The 27,970-nt window shown below is 40.9% G+C and overlaps 1 protein-coding gene across 1 annotated transcript in view; it reads left to right on the top strand.

The window, feature by feature from the left end:
- Positions 1-16,583, top strand: part of AVL9 (AVL9 cell migration associated) — a 62,386-nt gene extending 45,803 nt beyond the window's left edge. Inside the window, exons 11-16 of the mRNA XM_036863680.1 lie at positions 3,401-3,535; positions 5,147-5,366; positions 7,940-8,057; positions 10,343-10,396; positions 10,895-10,983; positions 13,327-16,583. Coding sequence (XP_036719575.1) covers positions 3,401-3,535; positions 5,147-5,366; positions 7,940-8,057; positions 10,343-10,396; positions 10,895-10,983; positions 13,327-13,442 — 732 coding nt within the window. The 3' untranslated portion in view covers positions 13,443-16,583. The remainder of the gene's footprint in view (positions 1-3,400; positions 3,536-5,146; positions 5,367-7,939; positions 8,058-10,342; positions 10,397-10,894; positions 10,984-13,326) is intronic.
- Positions 16,584-27,970: the final 11,387 nt, after the last annotated feature.

The following is a 27,970-nucleotide window of genomic DNA, read 5'->3' as shown; positions in this document are numbered from 1 at the left end:
AGTTTATTTTTGGCTGCATTGGGTCTTTGTTGCTGTGCGCAGGCTTTCTTTAGTTGCGGCGAGCAGGGGCTACTCTTCATTGTGGTGCGTGGGCTTCGCATTGCAGTGGCTTCTCTTGTTGTGGAGCACGGGCTCTAGGGACATGGGCTTCAGTAGTTGTGGCATGTGGGCGTGGCATGTGGGCTCAGTAGTTGTGGCTCACAGGCTCTAGAGCTCAGGCTTTAGTAGTTGTGGTACACAGGCTTAGTTGCTTTGCGGCATGTGGGATCTTCCCAGACCAGGGCTCGAACCCGTGTTCCCTGCATTGGCCGGCGGATTCTTAACCACTGTGCCACCAGGGAAGCCCCATCTCTACCATTTTTAAGTGCACAATTCAGTGGTGTTAAGTGTATTCTCATGGTTGTACTACAGATGTCTAGAACTTTCTCATCTTGCAAAACTGAAACTCTATAACCTTTAAACCACAACTCCCCATTCTGCCCTCACCCCAGCCCTTGGCACCCATCATTGTTTCCATGAACTTGACTACTTTAAAATACCTTACATAAGTGGAATCATAATACAGCATTTATCTTTTTGTGACTGTCCTGTTTCAGTTAACATAATGTCCTCAAGGTTCATCCATGTATGTAGCATATGATAGGATTTCCTTCCTTCTCAAGGCTGAATAATATTCCATTGTACGTATATACCACATTTTCTTTATCCATTTATCCATCGATGGACATATGGGTTGCTTCTACATTTTGGCTGTTTTGAGTAGTGTGGCTGTGAACATAGGTGTGCAAATATCTCTTCAATTTTCTTTTTTTTTTTTAAACCATTATATACTGCAGCTCCAAATGTGGAAGTTAAAGCATCCTAGAAAAGTGGAAAGCCATGGTGAGTTTGGGTGTAGAGGCTACTCTATGTGAAAGTACCCAGGCTCTTGCTGCCACCAGACACTGAAGACCTTTAAAAGATTTAGGCTAAATTGACCATCGTTAAAAGTAATGATGGCAAAATTTTAAGGCCATTTTGATCTACTCTTTAAAATAACTTTATAAATATGTAATACTTTCACATGGTTCAATATTCAAAAGGTTCCAAAGCATCTATAATAAAAAGTCTCTCTCATTCCATCCCCTGCTATTCAGTTGCTCTCTCCAGTGGCAACCAGCCTTATCTATGTCTTTTTTTTTTTTTTTTTTTTTTTTAAGCAAAATATTCCTTGGAGATGAACTTCATCACTCGCTGCAGTGTGTTCCATCATATAGAAGAACATTTATTCATTGCCCTGTTCGTGAATAGTTAGGGTTCCTGTCTTTTGCAATGATAAGCAGTGCTGCAATAAATAACTTTTTACAAATCTCACACATGAACGGGTGTATCTGTAGGATAAATTACGAGAAGTAAAATGCTGGGTCAAAGAATATATATATGTATAATATTTTAGGGAATATTTTTTTCATTTTTTTAAAAAGCTTTGAACTATTGATTTTTTTAAAAAAACACATTCTTAGTTTTCATGCTGTTATAGACTTAGCCAAGAATTCTGCTGTTGACAGTAGACTTTTCTTCTCTAACAGAATCAATTATGAAATGCAGTACTATGAGCAATTAAATCAATCTTTGTAAAAATTGGCAGTTCTGAGAGTGCCTTTATCAAGAAGGATTCTCAGGCCTAGTTGGGGGAGTAGGGTATTCTGGAGTCCATATCAAGTTTGAAAGAGCATTCAATACTGTAGTATTTATGTTTAGAAACAGGTAGTTGGGGAGCAGGGAGCCTGTTGTTTTTAATACATAGCACACAAAGTAAAGCATGACCTGTGAGCCTTGCACCAGCTGTTTGAGTGATTTGGCATAAGGACCAGGGGTCCTTTCCACCTTTAGTCACAAGAGGGTGTGGGTTGAGAAGCACTATATACTGAATATGTCTAATGCATAGACATAGATTTATTTTTGCTGCTTCTATTAGTTGGCATATTATAGAGCAGAGGAAGACACTGTCAAGAAGAAGAATAAAGCCAGGTTTCTAGACATATATTCCAGCTTTTGGAAGTCTTCTCTCATGTTAAGTATATAACAACCAGCTGTGAGGTACAAGGCAGATGGTAGATGCACGGAAGGACATGCAGTAGCAGAAGGGGTGTCTCCTGCCCTCCGAGAAATTCGTCTCGTGAGGGAAACAAGACACTATCCAGATAACTATAGTCAGTGTTTCTTAAAAAAAGGTGAGAGTAAAAAATAAATGAATAAAACTGTCATCAAACTTGATTGAAACAAATTCAGGGTTTCAGCAAGTCCTCCCTCCTGCCTTCACATGCAAATTGTGCCACTAGTTGGAAATCTATCTTGATACAGAATCTTTCAGCAGAAATTCCACTTCCTCCTTCAGTGCATCACTCCAGTGCTAACACCTTTATTTTCAGGATATAGGCTGCTTTCTGTACACTTAACTCCCTGCTGTGGCTTGGTGGTTAAAGTATAATTTTCAGGGCAATGGTATGTTCAAATGCAATTCAAATGGAAATTAATTAAATACACTACTGCCACTGTCATTTGTGCTTTAAACATTTAGTAGCAAGTGTCTTAAAATACTGTTGCATAATTTTAAACAATAGGACAATAAAATAATTGCTATGCAGTGTTTGCTATTCTTATAATAGTACTTTGCTGGTTATGTGCAAATGCATGTGTTTTAAAATTTTACTGGAAGAACAAACAGCTTTCTACTAAACAACATACTTTTTTTTTTTTTAAGTATTTATTTATTTATTTATGGCTGTGTTGGGTCTTCGTTTCTGTGCGAGGGCTTTCTCTAGTTGTGGCAAGCGGGGGCCACTCTTCATCGCGGTGCGCGGGCCTCTCACTGTGGCGGCCTCTCTTGTTGCAGAGCACAGGCTCCAGACGCGCAGGCTCAGTAGTAGTGGCTCACGGGCCCAGCTGCTCCGCGGCACATGGGATCTTCCCAGACCAGGGCTCGAACCCGTGTCCCCTGCATTGGCAGGCAGATTCTCAACCACTGCGCCACCAGGGAAGCCCCAACATACTTTTTAATGGGCTTAATACTTCATTTCCTAAATGAAAAAAAATTCGGTTTGTTAGTTACAGTGGAGGCTTTTAAGTTGAGCTGAGGAACAAGTGGTCAAGTAAGACAACCTTCATGGTAGACCACTTTGCCAAGATTGACCATTCATGGAGAAGCTTAGCAATTAACTGGCCTTAATACAGTCAGGACCTATGGTTGTTATTATTGGAATATTATTGTATTGAGTCAAAGATCAGCTGTGTTAGGAATGGTGTGGGGTTGGGGAAAGATGGGGAGTTTTTTTTCCTACTATTAGCTCTCTAGGCTTGAGGAGAGATGTGGCTGTTCCTTTACTTTTCTAATATTTTCTGTTACTCTTGTGATTCATAGGGGTACCTGTGTTTGCCTTATATGGCATTGCAGCAGCATCATCTTCTCTCTGATGTCACCATTCGAGGATTTGTTGCTGGAGCTACTAACATCCTTTTTCGACAACAGAAACACCTCAGTGATGCCATTGTGGAAGTAGGTTTACATATGAGTGTGGGTCCTTGACACCGCTGGTCTGTTTTCCTTCTTTCTTTTTTTTTTAACATCTTTATTGGAGTATAATTGCTCCACAATGGTGTGTTAGTTTCTGCTGTACAACAAAGTGAATCAGCTATATATATATACATATATTCCCATTTCTCTTCCCTCTTGAGTCTCCCTCCCTCCCACCCTCCCTATCCCACCCCTCTAGGTGGTCACAAAGCACCGAGCTGATCTCCCTGTGCTATGCAACTGCTTCTCACTAGCTATCTATTTTGCATTTGGTGGTGTATATAAGTCCATGCCACTCTCTCACTTCGTCCCAGCTTACCCTTCCCCCTCCCCATGTCCTCAAGTCCATTCTCTACGTCTGTGTCTTTATTCCTGTCCTGCCCCTAGGTTCTTCAGAATCTTTTTTTATTTTCTTTAGATTCCATATATATGTGTTAGCATATGGTATTTGTTTTTCTCTTTCTGATTCTTTCTTTCTTAATTGGAATTTGGGGCATAGTAATAATACTAATCGTGGTAATAATTGCTTCCTTTGCCAGGCATCCTAAGCGCCTTAGGTGTATGAACTGGTCTGGTTTTCATAACAGCCTTTGAAATAGGCATTGTTACTGTCTGTATTACACCTGCAGAAGCTAAGGAACAGAGAGATCAGACAGCTACTAACTGGATGAGCCAGGATTCGTACCTAGGCAATCTGGTCCTACTACAGTCTCACAATTAAAATGTGCTTATCGTATAAATATTTTAAATACTTCTAGCTTGTTTAATATGCCCCGCTATCAAAAGGAAGGAACTAGAGATAAATATTTGACATCTTATTAATATATAAGAAATTTAAATAATTTGTTCAATTTTACAATTAATTTTTACAAATGTGTTAGGGTGATTTCGGCCACCCTAAGGTTTTTGTAGTTTCTAACAGTAAGTACCAGAATGTGCTTCCTGGGAAAACGTTTATAATACAATAAATGAAAAATCTGGGATTCAAAGCTATATGTATCCCAATTTTGAGGGAGAAAAATACATATACTTTCCAAGGCAGGAGGATACAGATGGGAGGACCACAGAGTTTTCTCAACATTATTGGTTACATTCTAGCTCTGAAGTTGGTTGGCAAGTTCATGGGTATTTGTTTTATTATTATACTTTAAAACTAACCTGTAAGTTACATATATTTCTTTCTGTATCAAGTATTACATAATAAAAATATTCCAAAGTATCTGCAATCAAAGGAAAAATTTTTAGGAATTATATTTAATTGTATTCATTTCTGTTTGTATGATAAAGGTGATTTTAACCATACATTTCTATATTTTCCAAACTATTTAGTCAACATGAATTACTTTTATAATTCAAGATTAAATATTTATGCATATATTTTCTAAGAACAGAAAATGAGCATTTTTAAAATAGTGAAAGAAAAAAAAAACTTAAGTGTAAAAAACCTGTCTCTTTTTTAGGCTCACCTTTTGAGAATGCTGTTATTCATATTTTTTATTTCCAGCTCCAACTCCCCAGTAGTTACTCTTTAAAGTGTGGCATGGATATCTGCGTGAATGCCCAGACTCTGACTTATACCTGGGTACCCTCTAGGTAGAAGAAGCTCTGATCCAGATCCATGATCCAGAACTCAGGAAGCTGCTTAACCCAACCACTGCAGACCTGAGGTTCTCAGATTACCTAGTGAGGCATGTGACCGAGAACCGGGATGATGTCTTCCTGGATGGCACGGGCTGGGAGGGAGGCGACGAATGGATTCGAGCCCAGTTTGCGGTCTACATCCATGCACTGCTGGCCGCCACACTGCAGTTAGGTAAGGAGCTCACAGCCTCTTTCTCATTTTGTAACTCTTACGATGTTTTGAATTGCATAAGAAACAAGTTTATGATAAATTACCTGTCACTCCCTTATACAGACTTAACTACTCTTTGCATTTTGAGTACTTTATATCCTTCTAGACCTTTTTCTAAGCCTGTGTTTTGGATTTTAGTTTTGTGGTATTTGTGGTAGTCCTTTTACAAACATGGATCCCATTTTTCATGTTTTTTATAACTTAGTTTTTCTTTATAATAGAAACATAAACATATTATCAAGAGAGTAAGTACAGATCTTCATCACTTTTTACATGGCCCCTTAGTATTCCACCATATGGAAGGATATATCAGTATTTGAGTGCTATTTATAAACACTGCTTACATGTTAAGATACATAATGGGTGAAAAGAGAAATATAAAAAATAGAAATCATTGAAAATCACATTCTGAGTGATTAGACCTTCAAATTTATCCCCCATTCTGAGAAATTTTATCCCTATTAAGTGGTTAAAATGGAACAGGCAAACATAGAAGCACTCCTGAGTTAAAATTATCTCATTCCCCATAGAAAAGAATATATACAAGGAGAAAATGAAGCTCTGCAATGAGCTCTCACACCATGGACACCTGTCACCCTGGACACTTAGCATATATTCAGTAGCTTTAGTGGTGGTGGTGTTAAAAGAGTATAGAGCTTTTGTTTTTCCTTCTTTTCAGTTATCCAACTATTTTGCAGTTGCTTTTTAAAAAAATGTAGTGGAATCCACATAACCTAAAATTTACCATCGTAACCATTTATGAGTGTATCATTCCACAGTGACATTAAGTACCTTCACATTGTTGTGTTAGTATTTTTAAATCAACCTCACCACTGCCACCTTCCAGGTTAGTTCTTCACATAGTATATATAGTTTTAAACCTAGGCTTCGGGCATGTTCTTCATTCGTTAGGAAAGCTAACGGAGTGACTCCTTATTTGCTAATGGGATTTTTTTTTTATGTCTGTCTCTTCTATAGTTGTAGCAGCTGAGACCCCAAAATTAAATCCTCTAACCCAGAATCATTCAGTTTATCTAGTAAGAAAACCCAAGTCTCCACCAACCATGTAGCTTCCTGAGTAATTAATTTACTTCTTAAAAATATTTGGCCCGGTAGCTGTGAGCACTGAATAATACATAGTAGCTAACTTTTGGGGGGAACGTGTAACATACGCAGCACCCCCTTTTTTGAGCACTTAACATCTGCTAACTCATTTCATCTTCCCAGCAATCCTAGAGGTAGATACTGTGTCATCCTCATTTTACAGACGAGAAAGTGAGGCATAGAGAGGTTAAATAGCTTGCTCTTCTACCTGGTAAGAGGCTGAGCTGGGACTTCAGCCCAAGAAGTCTGGCTCAGGCCCAAGCTCTTAACGGAAATTCAGTCCAGTGAGCTGTTTGAGGAGTAAGTTCTTAAAAGAACTTCCTTATGCTGCATACAGAACCGTGTTAGTCCTTCTCTTCCTCTCCCAGCAAAAAAAGTCACGTTTCACCCTCAAAGCAAGCAACTTGAAGTTAACATAGGAAGCAATAGCCATTTGAATCAGTCCTCGAAACCTTTTCTATTCTTCCAGGTAGAAGAAACGCTCCGCATTGAAGCTTCCCCTCGATGGTGATAAAGCCAAAAAGTTTTAAGCATTAAATATATGAAAATCCCCTTGTTATTTTAAGTATTTTGACTGTGAAATGCATGGAAACTCAAGAGTAAGTTTCACTGAATAGTGAGGCAAAGAAAAGTAAATAGTGTCTAAAAAGAACCAATTAATGTATTCTTTCTAATTGCCTTTCTTAGCAAAATGGCATTTGTGAAAAGATGAAAAGATACCCTAATTGCCTGCTCCACGTGTATACATCAGTATGTTTAACCCACTGTCGAGCCTATAGATTTTAATAAATAATACGATGCCTCCTTACCTTGGTAAGGAGAACTTGGAAATATTTTGGAGTTTTAAGGAACCTTAGAAAATATTTGGCTCAACCCCCTTATTTTCTAGTAAGAAAAATGAAATTCTAAGTGAGTAAGTGACTTACCAAAGGTCACATCGCTTCTTTTTTTTTAGAAATTCACGTTCTTTTATTTATTTATTTATGACTGTGTTGAGTCTTCGTTTCTGTGCGAGGGCTTTCTCTAGTTGCGGCAAGTGGGGACCACTCTTCATCGCGGTGCGCGGGCCTCTCACCATCGTGGCCTCTCTTGTTGCGGAGCACAGGCTCCAGACGCGCAGGCTCAGTAATTGTGGCTCACGGGCCCAGTTGCTCCATGGCATGTGGGATCTTCCCAGACCAGGGCTCGAACCCGTGTCCCCTGCATTGGCAGGCAGATTCTCAACCACTGCGCCACCAGGGAAGCCCCACATCGCTTCTTAACAGGATTTCTGGAATTAGACCCAAGATTCCTGACATCTGGTAGGCTGTCTCCCCAAGAAAGCAGGGGGACAGGGAGGCTAAAGCCATTTCTTTACTGGTTTAGGTTATTAATCTATACATCCCTGACTGGCTACAGTCCAGCTCAACTTTCAAATATTTACTTGACAGATAATGAAAAGATCTTATCAGACTATGGGACGACCTTTGTTACAGCATGGAAGAACACTCACAACTACAGGGTCTGGAACAGCAACAAGCATCCAGCACTTGCAGAAATAAATCCGAAGTAAGCACATCCTCTGAAGGTTGATAGAGGTGGTTCACTTAGTAAGTGTGGCCCAACATAAAGAAAATCATATCTTAACTCTGATGATATTGTGAATATCTTCAAGAATCTCCCTGAGTAGATTTTTATAAAAAGGCTCCCAAGTACAGAGAAGCAGCTGAAAACTGCTTCCCTATTCACACTTCTTACCCACAAAGCACAAGGCATTTTGGAAGCACTAACATTTCTCCCAGCTTCCAGCGTGATTTGGAGACGAAGTCCTGGCCTGTGAGGATGCTGCTACCTCATGGTTCTTCCCTCCCTTTCCCTGGATCTGTGCCTCAGCAGAATGGTCAAGCGAGACAGAAGCCTTGAGGGAAATAGCACTGGTTAAAACTGAGAGGTTATTTTAAAATATGAAGTGTGAACAAGTAAAGTTAATATTTGAACTCCTAGATTTGCAGTCAAATCTGATGCAGTTTCCACGTCAGATTCTAAGATCCAACAAAATTTAATACCTGTCACAGTGTCGACTGCTGGGCAAAGACTTTATCCCGTGTAAAAGACATTTAAACATGCTGGGGAGTGGGGCCATTAAGAAATAATACTGTGTGAATGGCAGAGTAGCGTCTAAGGAGATCAATTAATATAATGCGTACATCTTGGGAACTTCTTTTCTAAGTTAAAAAATTTAATTTTTTATTTACAATACAAGTATACGCTGAACGTTTGTTTTCATTTGTATTTTAAACTTTACTTCTCCGTGAGAATCTGACAAAAATCAACTTAGTATTGATTACCATATTATTTGGGAACTAGGGTAAACTTAGCTCAGTTGGGGGATGTGATTTAAGTGGTGCTACAAACACAAAAACCAAGAATTATGTCATAGTAACTTGCAGAAGCATCTGTAAGGAAGCAGGGTTTGGGAGAACATGTCTGCCAATGCTTTGTACCTATCAAGAACAATGAGTAGGTTCAGGACCGATTTGGGGGAATTTAATCCTCATACTGGGCTGTAGCAGAAACCTATGTTGCCATTTGGGTGTGGTTAAAACATAGAGAATTAAAAGGCACAAGCGTTCTAATAGTATTAAATGAAAGGACTAAGAGTTCAGAGTTTTCTCCCTCACTAACCACAAGGTCTGTGTCCTAAAGAGTAATGAGGGGAAACAGATGTGAGTTTGTTTGCCTGGCGGCGCTCCTTGTGGCAGTGCTGGGGGAGTGACCGTTCACAGTTTGGTCTCCTCCCCGGTACTCTGACCTTTAGCCTGTTCAGATCTTTACTCAGCCCCTGCGTCTGCTGTAGTGCCTTTAACTTGAAGCAGCTCGACAGACTGTGTTGCAGGTCCATATGAGGATTAGCTGGAATGCGTTTTAAAGGAATGTAAAAACAATACTTCTAAAAATATGTAAATGAATGGCGGTTACTTAGATTGAGGAGAAAGCTGAAGAAAAGGACCAGAAAAAAAAAAGGTAGGGAAATTATGCAGATATGACCATCAGCAGATTTTCAATATTTTCACCAAATTCAAAACAAGAAATGATAGTCTTCAGCTGTCACCAGGGGGTATAATTTAGAAATATTCAAAACTAAATGTAAGGTTTGAGATCTATGAAACCCTTTCTTCAACTCCTAAAGATCGGAGAAGGTAGCCCTCTGACTTCCCTTAAAAGCAGCAGGCATGTTTCATCCTTTAAGCACAGCGTTTGCAGGAATAGAAAATGATGAACTAATCTCTCTATTCTTTCCAACCGGTCATTCAGAAATCCAGAAAAAGAGGGGTTGTTAACATATGCTTAATATGGCCAATATATCAATTTGTTGTCATTTGAAAAGCCATAAATAGCATTTTGATATTTCAATAAGTGGCTACAAATTTCACTAGGGTCACTTTCTTTGTTAGACATTGACAGAGAGACCCCTGTGTATGAGATAAGAATTTGAATATTTATTGATGCCTTGTTTAATAGTGTAAAGTTGATCAGATTGCCTGATTTTAAAATGTCGGTGCTTGGGCCCCACCCCAGACCAGGTAAATCAGAACATTAGGGCAGCACTAACACAAACCATCCCCACCCAAGAAAAAAAGCACACCTATTTTACAAGCGAGGACATAAGCTCAGAGGGACTTACGTAACTAAGTGGAGAGCTGTGAGCAAAGCCCTGTTTCCTATATCGCATTTGGAGCACTGCCACCCAGCTGAGTCACCCCTGCGAGGTTTCCTGATTCTTCCGTGTGATAACTGTGTTGCAGCTTTATTTGTGAAATACGCATAGTCTAAACTCAAACTTTGTTTTACAGCCATCCTTTCCAAGGCCAGTATTCAGTGTCAGACATGAAGTTAAGATTCTCACAGTGAGTATTTAGGGAAAATACTAGGAACATTCTTACGTCTGAATTTATGCCATGTGTTTCATTGCTAATTGGGAATTGTTTTTCTCTACTTCACAGACTTGTGCTTCAAATAGTAACCAAATATGTGCATAACATTCTCTAGCTCAGCAGTGTGTATGTTTCAAAGTGAAAACACTGCTGTTTCATGGAGAATGGTGTGAACTAATAGCCGGATTTGCCATTTTTATTCTGGTGAAGTTACTTTAGCATATTGTGACTCTAGGGAGAGTTAAGCATACATCCTTATGCCCTTACCGCTTTTTGGCTCATCTGCATATTCTTTTAGTGTTTTCTGAAAATTCACATGCTTAAAATGTTAGTAAATTAATTGATGCATAACAAATAATGAATTATTTAGCTTCTTTCCTCAGTACTGATTTGAGGGGTGGTTATGGAGTGGTGAATGTATACCTGAGGGATTTTTTAATATTGTACTTAACATTTCTCTCCTTTGCTCAGTTCTGTTCAAAACAGTGAACGTGGCAAAAAACTTGGAAACGTCATGGTCACAACGAGTCGGAATGTTGTGCAAACAGGAAAAGCTGTTGGTAAGGATGTCTTAGGCAGGAACAGATTGGAATCATAACACATCTCTTCTCTATGCTCAATATGTCATTGATAAAAACATAAAGTTGTAGAGATCTGTGTATCACATAATAATGCAAGATGGTCAAATACAGAAGGTTTTGTTTTAAATTTTGGTCTTATTCATTAAAACAATTCTTGTGGCACTAGATAATGTCAAACCAAGTTTAGCAAATTTTGTCCTATCTGTTCTGTTACCAGGATTCAATCTTCTCTGGAGTTTTCCCTCCATTCCCTGAGCTGCCCACAGTTCTTTTTTTTTTTTTTTAATTAATTAATTTATTTATTTTTGGCTGCGCACGGGCTTTCTCTAGCTGCGGCCAGCAGGGGCTACTCTTCGTTGCAGTGCGCGGGCTTCTCATTGCGGTGGCTTCTTGTTGTGGAGCACGGGCTCTAGAGCGCATGCTCAGTAGCTGTGGCTCTTGGGCTCTAGGCGCACGGGCTCAGTAGTTGTGGCTCCTGGGCTCTAGAGTGCAGGCTCAGTAGTTGTGGCACACAGGCTTAGTTGCTCCGCGGCATGTGGGATCTTCCCCAGACCAGGGCTCGAACCCGTGTCCCCTGCATTGGCAGGAGGATTCCCAACCACTGTGCCACCAGGGAAGTCCCAGCCCACAGTTCTTTATAAATAGTAGAGAGCCATAATAATAAAGTAGGCATTAGGAGCTGCCGTCTTTTAAGGTAGTATCACACAATAAAGAAGGTCAGTGAAACCAACAGTTGTTTTTATGAAAAAATCAACAACATTAGTGAAACCTTTTAGACTAATAAAGAGAAAAAGAAGATAAAATTACCAGTATTGGGCATGAAAGAGGGGACACCACTATAGATCTTACAGAAATTAAAAGGATAATAAGAATATTGTGAATAATTTTATGTCAATTTTTCAACAACTTAGGTAAAATCTACAATTTCCTTGAAAAACTCAAATCGCCAAAACCAATGCAATAAAGAAGTAGAAAATCTGAATAGCCCTATATCTATTAAATAAGTTGAATTAAAATTTAAAAGCTTGCCACTAGGTTTTAAATATAATCTAAGCACAGATGACTTCACTTATGAATTTTATCAAACATTTAAGGAATAATGCTATTGTTATACCAACTCTTTCAGAAAGTAATGGTTGAGGTAATACTCCCCAACTCATTTACTGAGCCTAGTATTACCCTGATACCAAAGCCAGACAAATGGTAGCATGCTGTTGTACACACCCTTCTGTACCTTTTTTCACTTAAAATATTTTGAAGATTATTCCATATCCTTTCTAAAGAAACTTCTTGTTCCCTCTTTTCTATATTTTTAGCTTTTTATTTTTATATTATTTCAAACTTAAATTGTGCAACAGTGTACAAGGAACTCCCAGTTATCTCAGATTCACTGATTACTTACATTTGGCTACGTTTGCTTTGTCATATCAGTATTGAAAATAGGACCCGTCTCCTTTCTTAGCTCCTGAGAGAGCCTGGCTAACCCTTACTGAACACAATTCAAAAGCCCCAGAACTAAGTGATCTCTATGCAGGGGTCCTCGTAGCTGTAACATCCTGTATATCCAGAGATAGACAGGGTGAGAGAACTACTCCACACGCTCGTCTTAGAAGAGAAACACAAGGCACATAGCCCCATCACTATGGAAAAGTAGGAAAATTCTACATCATAGTTATATGATGTCAGTTGTTAGTTAATTTTTAGTGATGCTGCTGATATTTAAATTCTAAGGCCTATTCTCTTCTTCCACACTCCCTTCTTCAAGAATAGTGAATATGTATGATTCAACTTAAATAATTTCACTTTAACACCAGCTTTTGAGATAACGCTCTTAAAAACAGAACAGACCTCAGGCAGATAGAGCTCTGTGTGTCTTCATTTGATGCAACATCATTTTAGATGACAAAAACAAATTTCCCTAAGCAACCTAACAATTCTTCCCTTCAGGTGGTTTTTAGTTATCAACTTGGATTTAGGGTACAGAGAGCTCATAGGACTTTTTCAGCTCTCCAAGTCATTCTGCTGCACAGCCAGTGCCGAGAACCACTGGCCTGGCACAGTGGGTATTAAGGAAGGAGTTTGCTCAAGATTTTCAAAATGCTTAGGAGAGCAGGGTCTTACACCCGGGCATTATCCAAGTTCCTCTTAGACATTCCCATGGTAAGGGATTATTTTGAAACTAGAAGTGTAAATGGTATTTTAGTAACTATTAGCATGTCGGTTGCAGTTAATTAACATTTATTAATTAACATTGGTTTTTCAGTGTCTCTTAACAAAAGTGAAGACATTTTTCCTTTTGTTTTTCCCCTTCTTCCCATTCAGGCCAGTCCGTTGGAGGAGCTTTTTCCAGTGCAAAGACAGCCATGTCTTCATGGCTTTCTACTTTCACCAGTTCCACTCCACAGAGTCTCACTGAGCTGCCTGATGGGAAACCCTGAGCGGAGCAGGCCACCCAGAAGCTGCTGTCGCTTTCTTAGGTTTGAGCGTCCCCTGTCTGTCTGCTGCTCCCAGACTGTTCCTCTTCATCGACCACAGGTCCACAGCAGGGACCGATAGGTCGAACTGTTTACATGGACGGTTGCCCTCTGTGTAAATGAATGTCACGGGATGCTGAAAAGACGAAACCACAACCGTAGCAGGGACGGCTTCCCAGGTTGGGGTTTAAATTGACTACTTTTATTTCAGTCTGAGCCTGATTAAAACACAGTGAACGTTCTAATGAATTTTGAGTTCTGATATTACAGATTTGTTTACTTTAGAAAAGTTTTTACTTGGTGTAGGTTTTGTTCTGTTGTTGCTGTTTGAATATCCAGATGGATATTCATATGTGCTAAGATTAAGTTATATTACTATTTTAATTTCTCTAAAATGGGCCCTAAAATGTGCTTACATTTAACAGTAAGGGGCCCTATAATCCAGCCCTTCATTATTATCTTGCTGAGTTATATGAGGATTTTTTGTTTGTTGGTTTTCTACCCACAAAACACATTTATCACTTCACTTCCTCTTAGAAACCGTGGAAGTCTGAGGTGGTAGTTCTGAGGATGGAGTGTTTTGTTTTGTGCTTTTAATTTATTCATTCCCAATCCTAAGCACTTGCTTTGAGGTATCAAGGAGTGTCACTGTGCTTTCTTCCTTTTCCTAATTGTTCAAGTAGATGTGCAAAGAAATAGCATGGTGACGGTTATAGCGGTGTTCAAGCAGTTTAACTGAGTGTGTATTTAGGGCAAGACTTTTAAAGATCTAGGTGTTAGTTCTATTGACTGTAGTAATGTTGCAATCTTTACATGCATTTTTTAACCCAGAGTTTGTGCCTTCTATTTCTTCTTTTGAACAGTTTTCCATTGGGTGTTTACAGACTTACAGGTTTTTTCTTTGTCTTAATCTTCATAAAGCTTTTCAGGGCGCTTGGCCTTCCTACTTCCCTGATAGAAAATCCTCATGTAATCAATCTCTACCCCCTTCCAAAAGTATTTATGAAAGAAAAGCAAGATGATCTGTAAATATTAAATAGAAATCTCATCTTGGCTCACATTTAGAAAAGCAAGAGAAGAAAACTACAGCCATGACATCAGTCATGTTTCATGAAGGACACCTGGGTTCATTTTAGACACAGGTGTGCTCACTACTGAAGATTTTTACACAACTAGACCTCATGTGGCTGCCAGGCTCAGCTCTCACATGCTTTTCAAGGGGACTTTGGATGGGTGTTCTCAGGGAGTACTTACAGGCGACAGACTGCTTTTTCAGTAACAAAGGATACTTGGAAAATACATCATGAGTATAATCTACATTTGATATGAAGAGTATAGAGAAAATCGGGGACCTCATTAGGGAGGACGCTTGATTATATTTGATTTATCCTTTAAGAAATGTTTGTGTAAGAAGCACTACTAGGGCATGTGAAATGAAACATAGGGACATAATCTAAATATCCCTAAATTTTCCAATTTGTGTTTTAACACAGGTCCTGCACACCTAAAAGCGTACTTCCCTTTGAGTATAATAACTCAAGGTAAAGGGCTTATTGTGAGAACTCTATTAATTCCACTTCTGCTAGGAAAGTTAGCTTTCTCAGGAAATACTATTTGAAGAGAAGAAAGTAGTACCAAGCAAAACTTTAAAAGGTACTTTAAAGTTGCACTGAGACTAACATCTTATAGTTTGGTGAGACCGCATTGTTGGGTAGAGTGTGATAGCGCATCGGTGCGCAGTTGCTGCTCTCGACTGCGGGGCTGTTCAGGGCGCTAAAAGTGCCGTGAGCGGTCAGCCAGCACGCTGCTGGTTCCTCCTTTCGTTTGTGTGGCTTGTATGATTGGGGTGAATTCTCATCTCTCACTATTCAAAGAAGTCCAGTCCACTTTGGAATCCCACTGAAATAAAACAAGTTCCATAAGATTTAACTTTGCTTTAGTATCACTCCCTATTTTATATACACCTTAATGGAACTTTCTATTCATGTTTCTGGTTAAGAGTTCAACTCTTATTTAACAGTGGTCATTTTTAACTGGCTTTCAACATAAAGTGAGTATTTCAGAAGATAGAACTTTTGTCATAGAAACGGTCAAAAGACCATAACTCTATTTCCTTCAGGTTCTAGAAGGTATGGGCGTCTTCAGGGACTGCAGGCTATTGCACTGTTGGTGGGGGGCCCTGGGGCAGCCAGCACAGTTGCAGGCAGGAAGCCTGGCCCCTGGTCCCGGGAGCCTACGTGCTTCAAGTTTGGGTTCCGGGCTCCAGCCCAGCATCCAGCCCGGAAGCAGTAGCTTCCTGCAGCCACTGGCTCTGGGAGCAATAGGAGCCAACACTGGTGTGGCTGTCTTCGGACAAGTCCCTGGAAAAGGTGTGTGCTTTGCTTGGCCACAGTGTTTTTGCCTGAGAACTGAGTGCGTTTATATAGGCCCGAGGGAGCTAGGGTCAGCCAGCCTTTTTCAGAGTGTGCCAGGCAACACAGACTGCATCCATAGCTTGGTGGAGACCTCGCTGCTGCCAGGTGACTTAAAAAAAGTGTTTGGAAAAAGTCCCTGGTGTGCTTTAATTCCTACTAGGCACTGTAATGACGATGACATAGGTAAAGGAAAGAGGGTTAAAGCTGGCCCAAGTGTCCTGAGTTAAGTGAATAGGAAAATTTGCCTGTCACAGTATGGCTTAGGGTTATTTTGCATCTGCATTTGGCTCACATAGCCAGTATGAATAGTCTATCCCCAAATCTGTTAGTGATTTACTAGCCCCCAGGCCCTAAAATACAGTTCTCTTCTACTTTTTGCTTTAAGAAACACAGCAGCTATATCTTTGGGCAGCAAACCAGAGCATATGACGTGATTTCCTCAACCTTATCTTGCTTTCCAAGTCCTATATTAAGCTTGTTTTTTTTTTGTTTTTTTTTTTTTAGAATAATTCACTTACAAAGGCAAGGAGAAAACAAATTAGGAAGGGAGAGGTGAGAAGTTGCAAAGCCGAGAGACAAGGTCCTTTAAAATCTGAATGAAAGTACTTTGAGAGCAGTATTTTTTTTTCTTTTGGTATAAATTTATTTATTTTTGACTGTGTTGGGTCTTTGTAGCTGCGCGCAGGCTTTCTCTAGTTGCGGCGTGCGGGGGCTACTCTTCATTGCGGTGCGCGGGCTTCTCATTGTGGTGGCTTCTCTTGTTGTGGAGCATGGGCTCTAGGAGCACGGGCTTCAGTAGTTGTGGCATGTGGGCTGAGTAGTTGTGGCTCATGGGTTCTAGAATGCAGGCTCAGTAGTTGTGGCCCACGGGCTTAGTTTCTCTGCGGCATGTGGGATCTTCCCGGACCAGGGCTCAAACCCATGTCCCCTGCATTGGCAGGCGGATTCTTAACCACTGTGCCACCAGGGAAGCCCGAGAGCAGTATTTAATATGCTAAAGGTTATAAGAATTCTTTTATGGAGAACTTAAATTTTTCATCTGCTAGTTACAAGTTTTAAAACGAGGCTTTAACTTTATCTCCCTGGCAGGCAGTTTTTGTTTTTAATTTGTTTTGTGGAAGTTAGAGCCAGTGGTCCTTTTCCCTGAGGCTTGGTGATGAGTTTAGGAGCGCACAGCCCTGTGAGGGGCCAGTGGACTTATCCTGAACCCCTTGAACTTTTATCTGCTTCAGCAGTTTGGGAAAGTAGCCTGTTAGGCTGGTAGCCGGTAAGTGTTGCCTGTTATTTTATCAGGGAGTTGGTTGGGACTCTTGAGATGGCATTGACATTTGCATGCTCTGATTGTTTGACCAGAGGTGGCACAGCATTCATGGGCTTTCCACCCAGTTCTGTGGTAGCCTCTAAACACGATAGAGAACGCAACCCTAGTTTCTAGAAGATGATTGTCATTCCATGTAGCTCAGCGTGCCACTACGAGTTTTTTCATTCCAAGTCTTTGGACTTCATAACATTGGAATTGTTTTTTCATCATTTCCAACATTCCATAAATATTTGTCAAGGACAAAGAAAAGGAATGTGGATCTTTATTCTTCTCATATAAATAACTTTGTACACATGACTTCCTGCTTTCATGTGAAGGAGAAGAAACTAGCTCCCTTGTATGGCAGCTCCAAGACTAAAAGATTGTTGCACGTATAAGGGGTTGAATATATTTTGTAAAACGCTAATGCATTTGTATTTCTGTGTTGTTCTAAAGATTACCTTTTTACTTAATATTAATTAAAGATATAGAAACTATATATTTAAATCATGTTAAATGGGACACAACTTAGGGATTTTCCTCAATCTTATTTTTCATCAGCTTCTCACACTCATATAGTATGCTGCTCAAATTTTTTTGTGTGCAATATGAATATTTGAACATTTCAGTCAGGTACTGAGCCAGAAAAGGTAATTGAAGTTTTTAGAAAACTTACGTGCTTAGGAAATATATTGTTTTCTTGAAATATTAATAATTTATAGCTGGAAATATAGGATCAAGACTTGTTTCAGGCCACTTGATCACTGGTTCCTAAATTTAGGAAGCATATGATTAACAAGTTGGTGAAAGCATTTAGTGGGTACAGGAATACTTGAGATTAAAGGCTTTCCACAAACCCCTTTCTAAGAAAGTTTAGCTTAGAAATCTTAGAAAGTTTTCTTAGGAAGTTTAGAGCTGTGGTACATATTTTGATCAGAAAGGTAGTTTCTCTTTGCTCTAGTAGTTTTATAATTTGTACTAGTCTTTTGTTTCTGTTGTCATTTGTTTTTTAAAAAATGTTAAAATTATCAGTGACATCCAATCATACTGAGTTGTAAAACTTCTACTGTATCTTTATTTTAAGGAAAAATGAGAATAAAATTATGCTGTTTGTCCTGCATACAGTGGACTTGGCCTGTTTTTCTAGAAGTACCCTTCATGTTGTCAGTGTGGTTTCTGGCCTGCTTCACAGTTGGACAGAAGGGCCAGCCTCGTTTATTAGGAAACCAGCGGAACTAAAGGACTCATTGCTCGTTCTTTTTACTCTCTCATTTTGAAAATACTTGTGGTGGTGCTTCAGTTTGTGAGGTGGTGACCCTCGCAGCAAGAATGTTTAGTGCCTGGGGCTGCACAAAGTACAACCAAACGGAGTTTGGTCGTGCAGTAACGTCTTGTCACATGCTCACGGACAGAAATCCCCAGGGGACTAGGATGTTGTCCCAAGCAACCCATTTTTCCATCCGTACTGGTGAGCTTCAAAATAACCTTGACATTTCCACTGAGGACTCCTAGCACATTTTCACATATGTATTTCCATGTACCATGGTTTCCTTACAGCTGTTTTGCAAAACAGCTTCACAGAGGAAGAAGACAAATGTCTTTGCTCCCAGGAATGTGCGCTGCCTTGAGTACAGGGTTAAATTTAAGGTACCAGTGTTCTTACAGCGTGGATTGTTGCTGCCTGGAGCTGACAAGGTGACTCGGGCAGTAGAGCTGGATGCCGCCAACATCTCCCTTTTCCGAGGACCTGTTCCAGCTGCGCTTCAGGCTCTGCCGTGGTGAGGGGATGGTCCCCCATCGTCTCCCAGGTCAGAGCTGCCTGCTCTTCATTCTGATAGGATGGGAGTTGCAGTGATCAAACCTGGCCACATCTGGAAGGAGCATGATTACAGAGCCAGTTTCTTCCAAGGAACCACACTTTGTGAAGGGCTCATCTCCTCCTGTGGTAATCACAGGCTTGGGGAACCGCTCTGCAGCAGGACTGATCTGTCCAAGTTCACAATCGGCAAATCCCCAGATGACCCTACAGTCGCGTGACTGACAGAGGCGGCTAAGGTCTGGTCATCCGGCACAGGTAACACGCTTCGTATGGCTGTGGAGTCAGAGGCCAGACAGTGTCCGGGGCAGGAAAGCCAGATGGTCGTGCTCTTTGCTCTTGATCCCATGTATACCTGCTGTGGAACCACTGACCTCCCAGCATAACACAGAAACTAAGATTCAAATGTTTCTAAATGTGTATATGTTTTACCCTTCACCAGACCTGGCTTCCCTCCTGGGGCACATTGATGTGGAGGGTGGGAAAATGGCGAAAGCCACTCGATAAAATATTGATCATTGTTGAAGCCAGGAGATGAGTACACAGGGGTTCGCTAGACTATTCTGGTGTCATGTATGTTTGAGAATTTCCATAATGAAAAGTTAAAAACTCCTTGCTCGCCATTAAACAACTCTGCTGCTGCTGAAAAGGCTCCACCCTCTGTGTCCTCCCTGCCCGCTCCCCGCCACCCGCCCCCCCGCCCCCCCCGCCCCGGCAATACTCTCAGGTAGTTGCAGGGAATTTTGAAGCCTTCAGTCGGGCTCTCGGCATCAAATCAGTGTGTCTGCTAGTCCTCTTCTGACCTTGTGTGGTTCCAGCCACTTGTCCTTGTAAAGCAGAATCTCTCCTGAGTTAGCTTTAGAATGGAAGGGCTGGGAAAGAACAGAAAATAAGTTTTTGAAAAAGTCTGTTCAGTCACTAAGTTCTTACTGTTCTTCCTCAGTAACTCGTCTTTGTTCCATCTCTTTCTGACTTCACTTGCGTCATTCCTGGTCCATTACGCCTGAGCCTTTATTGGTTTCTCTACTCTCAGTCCACCCTACCCCTCACACCCAGAATCATCTCCCTAAGACATTAGGGTATTTTTAATTGTCCCTTTGCTGCATGGTAATCCTCCAAGTCTACCTACTGTCTACAGAATTAAATCCAGATTCCTAAATCAGGCACTCAGGGTCCACCACACAGTAACATCCCAAACTTCTCCCCTGACACCCTGGCCTCCACAAGCCCCCTGGCTAAGTGACACCTTTGCTGTGGTCACTCTTTCCCACCCCTCTAGTTGTTGGAGAAGCATTATTGAGAGAACCCCTAATAGACACTTAACTGAAGGTCAGCCCCAGCCTCCCTTGCTTCTCAAAGTCTCCCCTGGGGCTACTCTGAGTTCTTTCTAAAATACTTGGACTCAGCTTTTATTGAGCACCTCGCAAATAGGTGCTTCCGTCTTGGAAATTTTCAACCAGTAAAACTCTAAGAAAGGGATGGGCAACTTCAGTGCGAAATACACATACAGAAAAGAAACGTATACATTAAGCTTAACCAATCACACAACTAGTACCCAGGCAAGAAATAGGATATTGCCCGCACCTAAAATGCCCCGCCCCTTGTGTCTCTCCCAGATCATAAGTCTTCCTTCTCCAGATGTGTTTGGTTTTCTGATTTTTGAGATAATCATTTCCTTATAATTCGACCTCCTCCTTCCTGCGTATGTATCCCAAACAGCATTGTTATTTTCTGTCTGTGTTTAAACTTGTATAAACGGTATCACACCATTCATATTGTCTTTTTCTGCTTAATTTTGGTTGTAGGAGATCATTCTCTTTCACTGCTTTATCAGCTGTTCCACTGTACGACTGCGCCACGGTTTATCCAGTCTGCTATGGGTGGGCGTCGGCTGTTTCTGGTTTGAAGCTAATGTGAAGAGCCGTGCTGCTCTGACCCTTCTAGTGTGCATCTCCCAGTGCACCTGTGCACGTTTTCTCTAGGGTATAAATGTGGGAATGAAACTGCAGGGTCATGGGAATATGTATCTCTTCGAACTTGTTAGTTAATGCCAACCTGTTTTTCAAAGGGATGATACCATTTCACCCTCCCACCAGCAGGGAATGAGAACAACATTGTTCCACATTGTCTCCAGTGCTTTGGTATCACCAGGAATTTAAATTTCTGCTGATTTGATGGGTGTAAGATGGTATCTCATGGTGGGTTTTAATTTGCATTTCCCTGTGTACAAATAAAATTGAGTACTTTTTAATTTACTTATTGACTATTTAGATTTCCACTTCTGTGAAATGCCTATTCGTCTTTTACCCATTTTTCTGTTAGGGTATCTGTTTCTTATTTGCTTGAGTTTTAATTTTATGAGTGTGTATGTATGTGTGTATACATCAATCTATATATATATAGATAGATATAGATAGGTAGATAGATTTCTGGATACTATTTCTTTGTCAATTATGTGTGTTGCAAATACTCATTCTGTGACTTACCTTCATTCTTTATGGTCTCTTTTGATGAATAGAGTTCTTAATGTAGTCAAATTTATCTTTCCTCTTATGATTAGAGGAAATCATATCTTTTTGTGTTTTATTTAAGAAACTTTTCTCTACCTCAAGGTCATAAGGATATTCTCTATGATCTTCTAGGAGTTTTTCAGTTTTGCCTTTCACATTTAGGGCTTTCTTCACCTGAAATTTCTTTCCCAGTCCCCACTCCCCCCCTCCCCTACCCAATATGGCTAGAAAGTTTTGGCACTTCTTATTTTGCCAAGTAAGGACTCTATTTATTTATTTTTATTTTATTTATTTATTTATTGGTTTTTAAAAACCTCTTATTGAAATATAGTTGATTTACAATGTTGTGTTAGTTTCAGGTGTACAGCAAAGTGATTCAGTTTTATATATATATATTATATATATATAATATACATATATATATACACGCACTGTTTTTTAGATTATTTTCCATTACAGGTTATTACAAGATATTGAGTAGAGTTCCCTGTGCTATACAGTAGGTTCTTGTTGGTTATCTATTTTATATATAGTAGTGTGTATATTTTAATCCCAAACATCTAATTTATCCCTCCCCTGTCCCCTTTCCCCTTTGGTAACCGTAAGTTTGTTTTCTATGTCTGTGAGTCTATTTCTGTTTTGCAAATAAGTTCATTTGTATCAGTTTTTTAGATTCCATATATAAACCATATCATATGATATTTGTCTTTCTCTTATCACTGTCACTTTTTACAAAGACGTTTTAATCCCAAAACATGGGAAGAGCATAGGGTCAGAGTAAAGGAGAATCCTTTAAATCAAATGAGTACCTCTTTGTGTTGTATGAGTTTAATTTGTCCATATTTTTCTCATTTTGTTACAGGTCCTGTGCAAAACTTTGCCTCAGCATGAGTTTTTGAAGACAGAGGAAGGAACCCAATTTTTTTTACTTTGAACGGCTGATGTTCTCCAAGTCTAGCAATCACATAAATGTCCGGTATGTCCAGAACTGTCCTGGGCAGCCACAAGCCCTAAGGACTTTTAACACCGAAGCAGAGACTCACACTGGCCTCCAGAGATCCAAGATGTACACATCTTTGGCTCCTTGCCCTGGGAAGTCACTTTCAAAACTAACCCAAGTCCCTCACACTGCATTTTAAACCCTACCTTCTTCCCACCAAGTATTTGAGTGCCTACTGTGTACACACACAGTACATGCCACTCTACATGCCACCCACATAGCAGGGGGAGAATGGACGGTTACCATAGACGGTAAAGAGGCTGGGTCAAAGGTCAGCCCAGTGTGTTTGAGCACAGCATGTTGGCCAGCTCCTTTTTGACAGGGGTGAGTAGATATCTCTTCCCCTGAAGGCTAAGTGATAGTTTTAGGAGTGAGGTGGGTTTAGATACAAAGGGCTCCAGGGCCTAGGAGAACAACATAGGCAAAGACTGGGAAGCAGTGAATGTTCTTTGGTGTGGCTGGAACCTAAATGGCAAGGGGGGATGGGCAAGAGATGAGGCTGTAAGATAAGGCCAGGTTTGGAAAAAGAGATCCCTGTCAGCCTGGCAGAGGGGGGTGGACTTGATCTAAAAGGTCAGGGGAAAACCTTAAAGGGCTCTCCAAGGGCAAGTGGCAGGTTGGGTGCTGCATTCGAGAGAGTTCATTCTGGGTTGGGCGCCACTGTATTTGCACAACCATTAGCTCTAGTGATGTTTCTCTGAACTCAGCAATCACCGCCTTCCTTTCCTCAAGGGCCCAATCTCTTAGCTTTGTACAGCTTTCAATCCCATTTGCCCCAAACAATGGGCCCAACAACAAAACTCCTATGGACCCAGCCCTCAGTCAAAAACCAGTCACCCTGATATCACCCTGAGAACTCTTTTCCTTTGATTTCCCCAGCAGTTAGACTCGCGGGGGCTTGTGAACGAGGAGCGGCTCTAAAGTGATTGTGGGCGGTGCTGGGAGAGCACGGAGGACACTTCAGCATCTGCTGAAGTTACTCTTTTTGGCAAAGGGGAGACACAAGACACCCGTGCCGCCACCACCATGTTGATAAACCTGGGTGAAACTCACTTTTTCTTCCTGAAGTTTACAAGCAGGAAGGGAATACTTCGTATGTTCAAAAGTCCATCTGCAGTTAACATCCGGACTTTCATTTATATGTGATCTAATCCATGAAATTTTTATTCTGATCAACGTTACCAGATGAGCCATGTGCGCTGAGGAATGATTAGCCCAAAGTAGGACAGAAGATAATCTGAAAAGTAGCCTTTCCACCTGCCCCCTGGCTCTGCCCTAGAAAACAGTCAGTCAGCAGCACTTCCTAGAAACCACGGAGACAGAAGTTACACTGCACCGTCTTCAGCTGCAGGAATCCTGAACTGGTTCTTCGGACAAGATCATCTGTTAAACGCCAAAGCCTCAGTGCCCTCGATAGATCATTCACTCCCACTAAATGCCTTACAAATGGAAATTCCAGGTAAGGTTTTAACAGATGAAGATAAATTAGTATTTTTTGTGTGTCACCCACTTTATGGTCATTTAAAAGCTCAAGGACTGAAATTTTAAAATCTTTTTTTTAATACATATAAATTTATTTATTTATTTTTGGCTGTGTTGGGTCTTGGTTGCTGTGTGCGGGCTTTCTCTAGTTGTGGCGAGCGGGGGCTACTCTTCGTTGCGGTGCGCGGGCTTCTCATTGTGGTGGCTTCTCGTTGCAGAGCACGGGCTCTAGGCACGTGGGCTTCAGTAGTTGTGGCGTGCAGGTTCAGTAGTTGTGGCTCGTGGGTTCTAGAACGCAGGCTCAGTCATTGTGGCCCACGGGCTTAGTTTCTCTGCGGCATGTGGGATCTTCCCGGACCAGGGCTCGAACCCGTGTCCCCTGCATTGGCCGGCAGATTCTTAACCGCTGTGCCACCAGTGAAGTCCCTGAAATTTTAAAATCTTATATTTTACAACTTTTAAAGTGTGTTTTTCTATTAGTGATAGATCCTGCATTTTGGGACTCGAAGTTTAAAACATTTTTATTTTGTGTGCCATTAATTCCACTCCTTTGAGCATCTGGGCTTAATGAATCCTTAGAATTTTTCTTCTTGGGTCTCCTTGGAAATGAAGGATACTAGTCACTACTCCTGGTTGGAAAAAGTTTTTTTTGTTTCCTTTTAAGTTATCAGGTTAAATTCTGTGACTATTCTCACTTGAAGAGCAGATTGTATTTCCAAGGTTTCTGATACAATTCTTAGGGAATGCAGAACGGGTTTCCTAAATGGACAATGTTGTTTGTGGGAGCTGTGTCTCAGCTCATAAAAGCCTGCATGTCAGAGAGCCAGAGTATGTACCGAAGTATAGTAGAAGGTGCTAGAGAACTGAAATGCTCCACACAACAGACAGAAGAATGTAACTTACAACTTGACAGCTGAAAACATAGCTCCTGTCTGCACAGCCCCAGCAGGAGTAAGTCAAGATTCAGTCACAAAACCACTTGCTGTGGGTGAGATGCTGTCGGGGCTCCAGGAGACAAGAGATCTGATAAAAAAATTTGATAGTGAAAAATGTGATGAGTGTCTTGAGAGGTCCAGTAAAGTGCCATGGCAGTCCTTTCAGCTAGGACAATCAGAGAAGGCTTCCTGTAGGAGGTGGCATTCACACTGCTCCTTGAGTGAAGATGGTAAGATTTTGAGTAGAGACAGTAAAGATAAGAGCAGATTTTCAGTCCACCCTAGGGGGGCCTGTGGCCTGTGATGCAGAAGAGCAGGTCAGTGAGTATAGGCCTAGGAAGGGTTATGGAGTGATGACAGAGGAGAAAGAAGGAAGAGAACAGTCTTCGGGGATGCTAAAGCCAGAAGGAACCTGAGAAGTATAGAAACCACCGGAGATCACTCTTGGTGAGAATACAAGGATTAAGGAAAAGAATGAGGAGGGGGGAAATCCCCGCCGATACAGGAAGGAAAAGAAGTACCTGTAAGGGGTCATCTGTATGTTGAGGACTTCTGTTGGATGAGGTGGCTGCCTTCCCAGGGTCAGGAGTATGAAATACTTTCCATCAAGTAAGCTGGAAAGTTTTGGAAAGTGCAATTGCCTTTATATCACCTTCACAAAACAAAGCATTTCGAACAGAAACATCAAGTTGTTTTCTTTGGGGACCAAAAGATACTTTATCCGCTTTCAAGCTGTGACAGATATCAAGGCCAAGCATAGTGTTGATTAAAATCAACTATTTCACTTGATCTATGTGGTTTCATAAGTATATACATAGTTAAAATCAAATTGTACACATAAGACACATTTAAAAAATTTTTAATCATAAAAAACCCCAACCATTTCAAACTGTAATTTGTTTCTGGAGTTAGGTAGGCATGGTCAATGGAAGGAATATGGTTTCCATTTTTCAGGCACATCTTTCAAGAAAACTGCAAACCCAAAAAAGCTGGTGTCTCTGACAAGTGAAAATTACCAAAAAAAGTGCCTGCATTTTCATTTTGCTAGACTTTGGCAACAGTAATCAGCATCAGTCTTTGCTTTTGCTCAGGGCTTTGTAACTTACAAGTTAGGATCTCATAAATTGGATGTAGACAGGCCTGGGTTTGAAATCCAGCACCCACACTTGCTTATTACTCACCATCTCTGAAGCTTGGGTTTCCCATGGGTGCGGTGGGTTTAGATGATGAATGGGTTGTCGATGCGTTTATTTGTGTTCATATTGGTTTATTGTCCATCTTCCCCCATAGAAAGTGAGGAGGGATTTCTTTCTGATTTATTCACTGCTGTGTTGTCAGGGACTAGAACAGTGCCTGGGACGTAGTAAGCCCTTAGTAAACGCTGGATGCACGGACAGTTCTGATTTGTGACTTTCGGAGAAGGGAGAAGATATATGTAACTGGAAGGTGAAAGGTCACAATCCACAGACAGATGAAAGGAAAATGAAGAAAATGGTGTGAATCCCTAGGGTTTGAGGAGGGGGGACCAGAAATGAACAGCATAATTGGATATAAAAGGAAAGTGAATTTCCTAACACACCCACGGGCAGTGTATCTGATACGCAGTTAGCTTTGAACACACATTTGCTTTCAACAATTTTTAATTCTTTATAAATTAACAACTGAAGAGATTCAAATGAATTTTTATCCAATGTGTAGGGTATAAAGGATAACAATAAAATGAACACTCCACCAGCCGATTTAAGATGGTGTTTCTCATCCCTCTAGGCTGGGAAAGAGATGGGAAGAGGAGAGAGGAAAGGCCCAAGGAAGCACGTGGGCCGCTTCCCTCAGGGCCTCCTCCCCTGGGTTCCAATCGCTACCTCAGTTTCCCTTACTTACTAGGACAGCATTTCTGTACAGAGAACCCCAAAAGCTGAAGGCAGAATACAGTCCTAGACTGTTATGTGACCTTGGGCATGTTAAAAAAAGACTTCTCTGGGCCTATGTTCTGAATAAAAGAAAGGAGGTAGATTGGTGGTTTTCACATCCTCTCTTAGGTGGGAAGCTGCTCCAACAAAATCCTCCCGGATGATGACTGACTGAAGAGGATGCCTTCCCCAGCACTTGACTGTTTATTCCTTCCTTATTTAGGTCTCCATGACGCAGTGCTTCCTGTGCTGTATCGAGTTCCTGCACACTCCAGTGGAGTTCTTTTTTGAGTGTGTTTGAATGTTAAGCTAATGCTTATTTCATTGCTTTCAACGAGATGCACTTTTAAGGAGTGTCAAAAACGCAGGCATGAACATTTTTATGACCCTGTACCTTCATCAGGAGAGCGTCCAACTCAATGTAAACGGACTTAATTCCCCCCAAGCCTGATTGGCATTCCATTCCTAAGAGTTAATATCAAGGAAATAATCCAAAAGGCAAAAAAAAAAAAAAAGGCATGTGCATGGAGTTCTTTGTCATAGCATTTTTCATTATAGTGAAAAATGAAACACTGGGAACAACCAACAGAGGACTGAGTTATGATGCTTCAGTGTTATACTAGTGAGTGTGACGCTCATTGTCACATTTGACAGCTATCAGAACAATCACTGTAGAAACTGGGGTAACGAGGAGAAGAGAAAATGCAGAACCTACTGAAGTATACAGAGGAAGCAGGAGGCCAGCTTGCTTCCCCTGCGTTTCTTCTTCCTCTTTCCTATGTCTTTTCTCAGTTTCTCCCACGTTGCTATGGGAACATGGAAAAATGAGTTGATATATGAGGTCAATAACACAATGGTGATTTTCTGCTTCTGAACTGTGCCAGGGCACAGAATACAAGCACACTGCATGGGAATTAGAGCCTCTCAGGCCTTCAGTGCCTTTTTTCCCCCAGCTGGGCCCTGAATGTATTTCCATCACCATCCTTACTGTTCCGGTTTTGTAATGAACTATGAGGACTGGAGCACGGCACATAGTAGGCACTTGATTTACATTGTGACATGAAAAAAACCTTCCTTTCCTTCCTCTGTGGTTGTGGCTTACCGAGAAGCACCATGTAACTGATG

This window comes from Balaenoptera musculus, chromosome 9, assembly GCF_009873245.2.
Source record: "Balaenoptera musculus isolate JJ_BM4_2016_0621 chromosome 9, mBalMus1.pri.v3, whole genome shotgun sequence".
NCBI lineage: Eukaryota > Metazoa > Chordata > Mammalia > Artiodactyla > Balaenopteridae > Balaenoptera > Balaenoptera musculus.
This window is presented reverse-complemented; position numbering and strand designations above follow the sequence as displayed.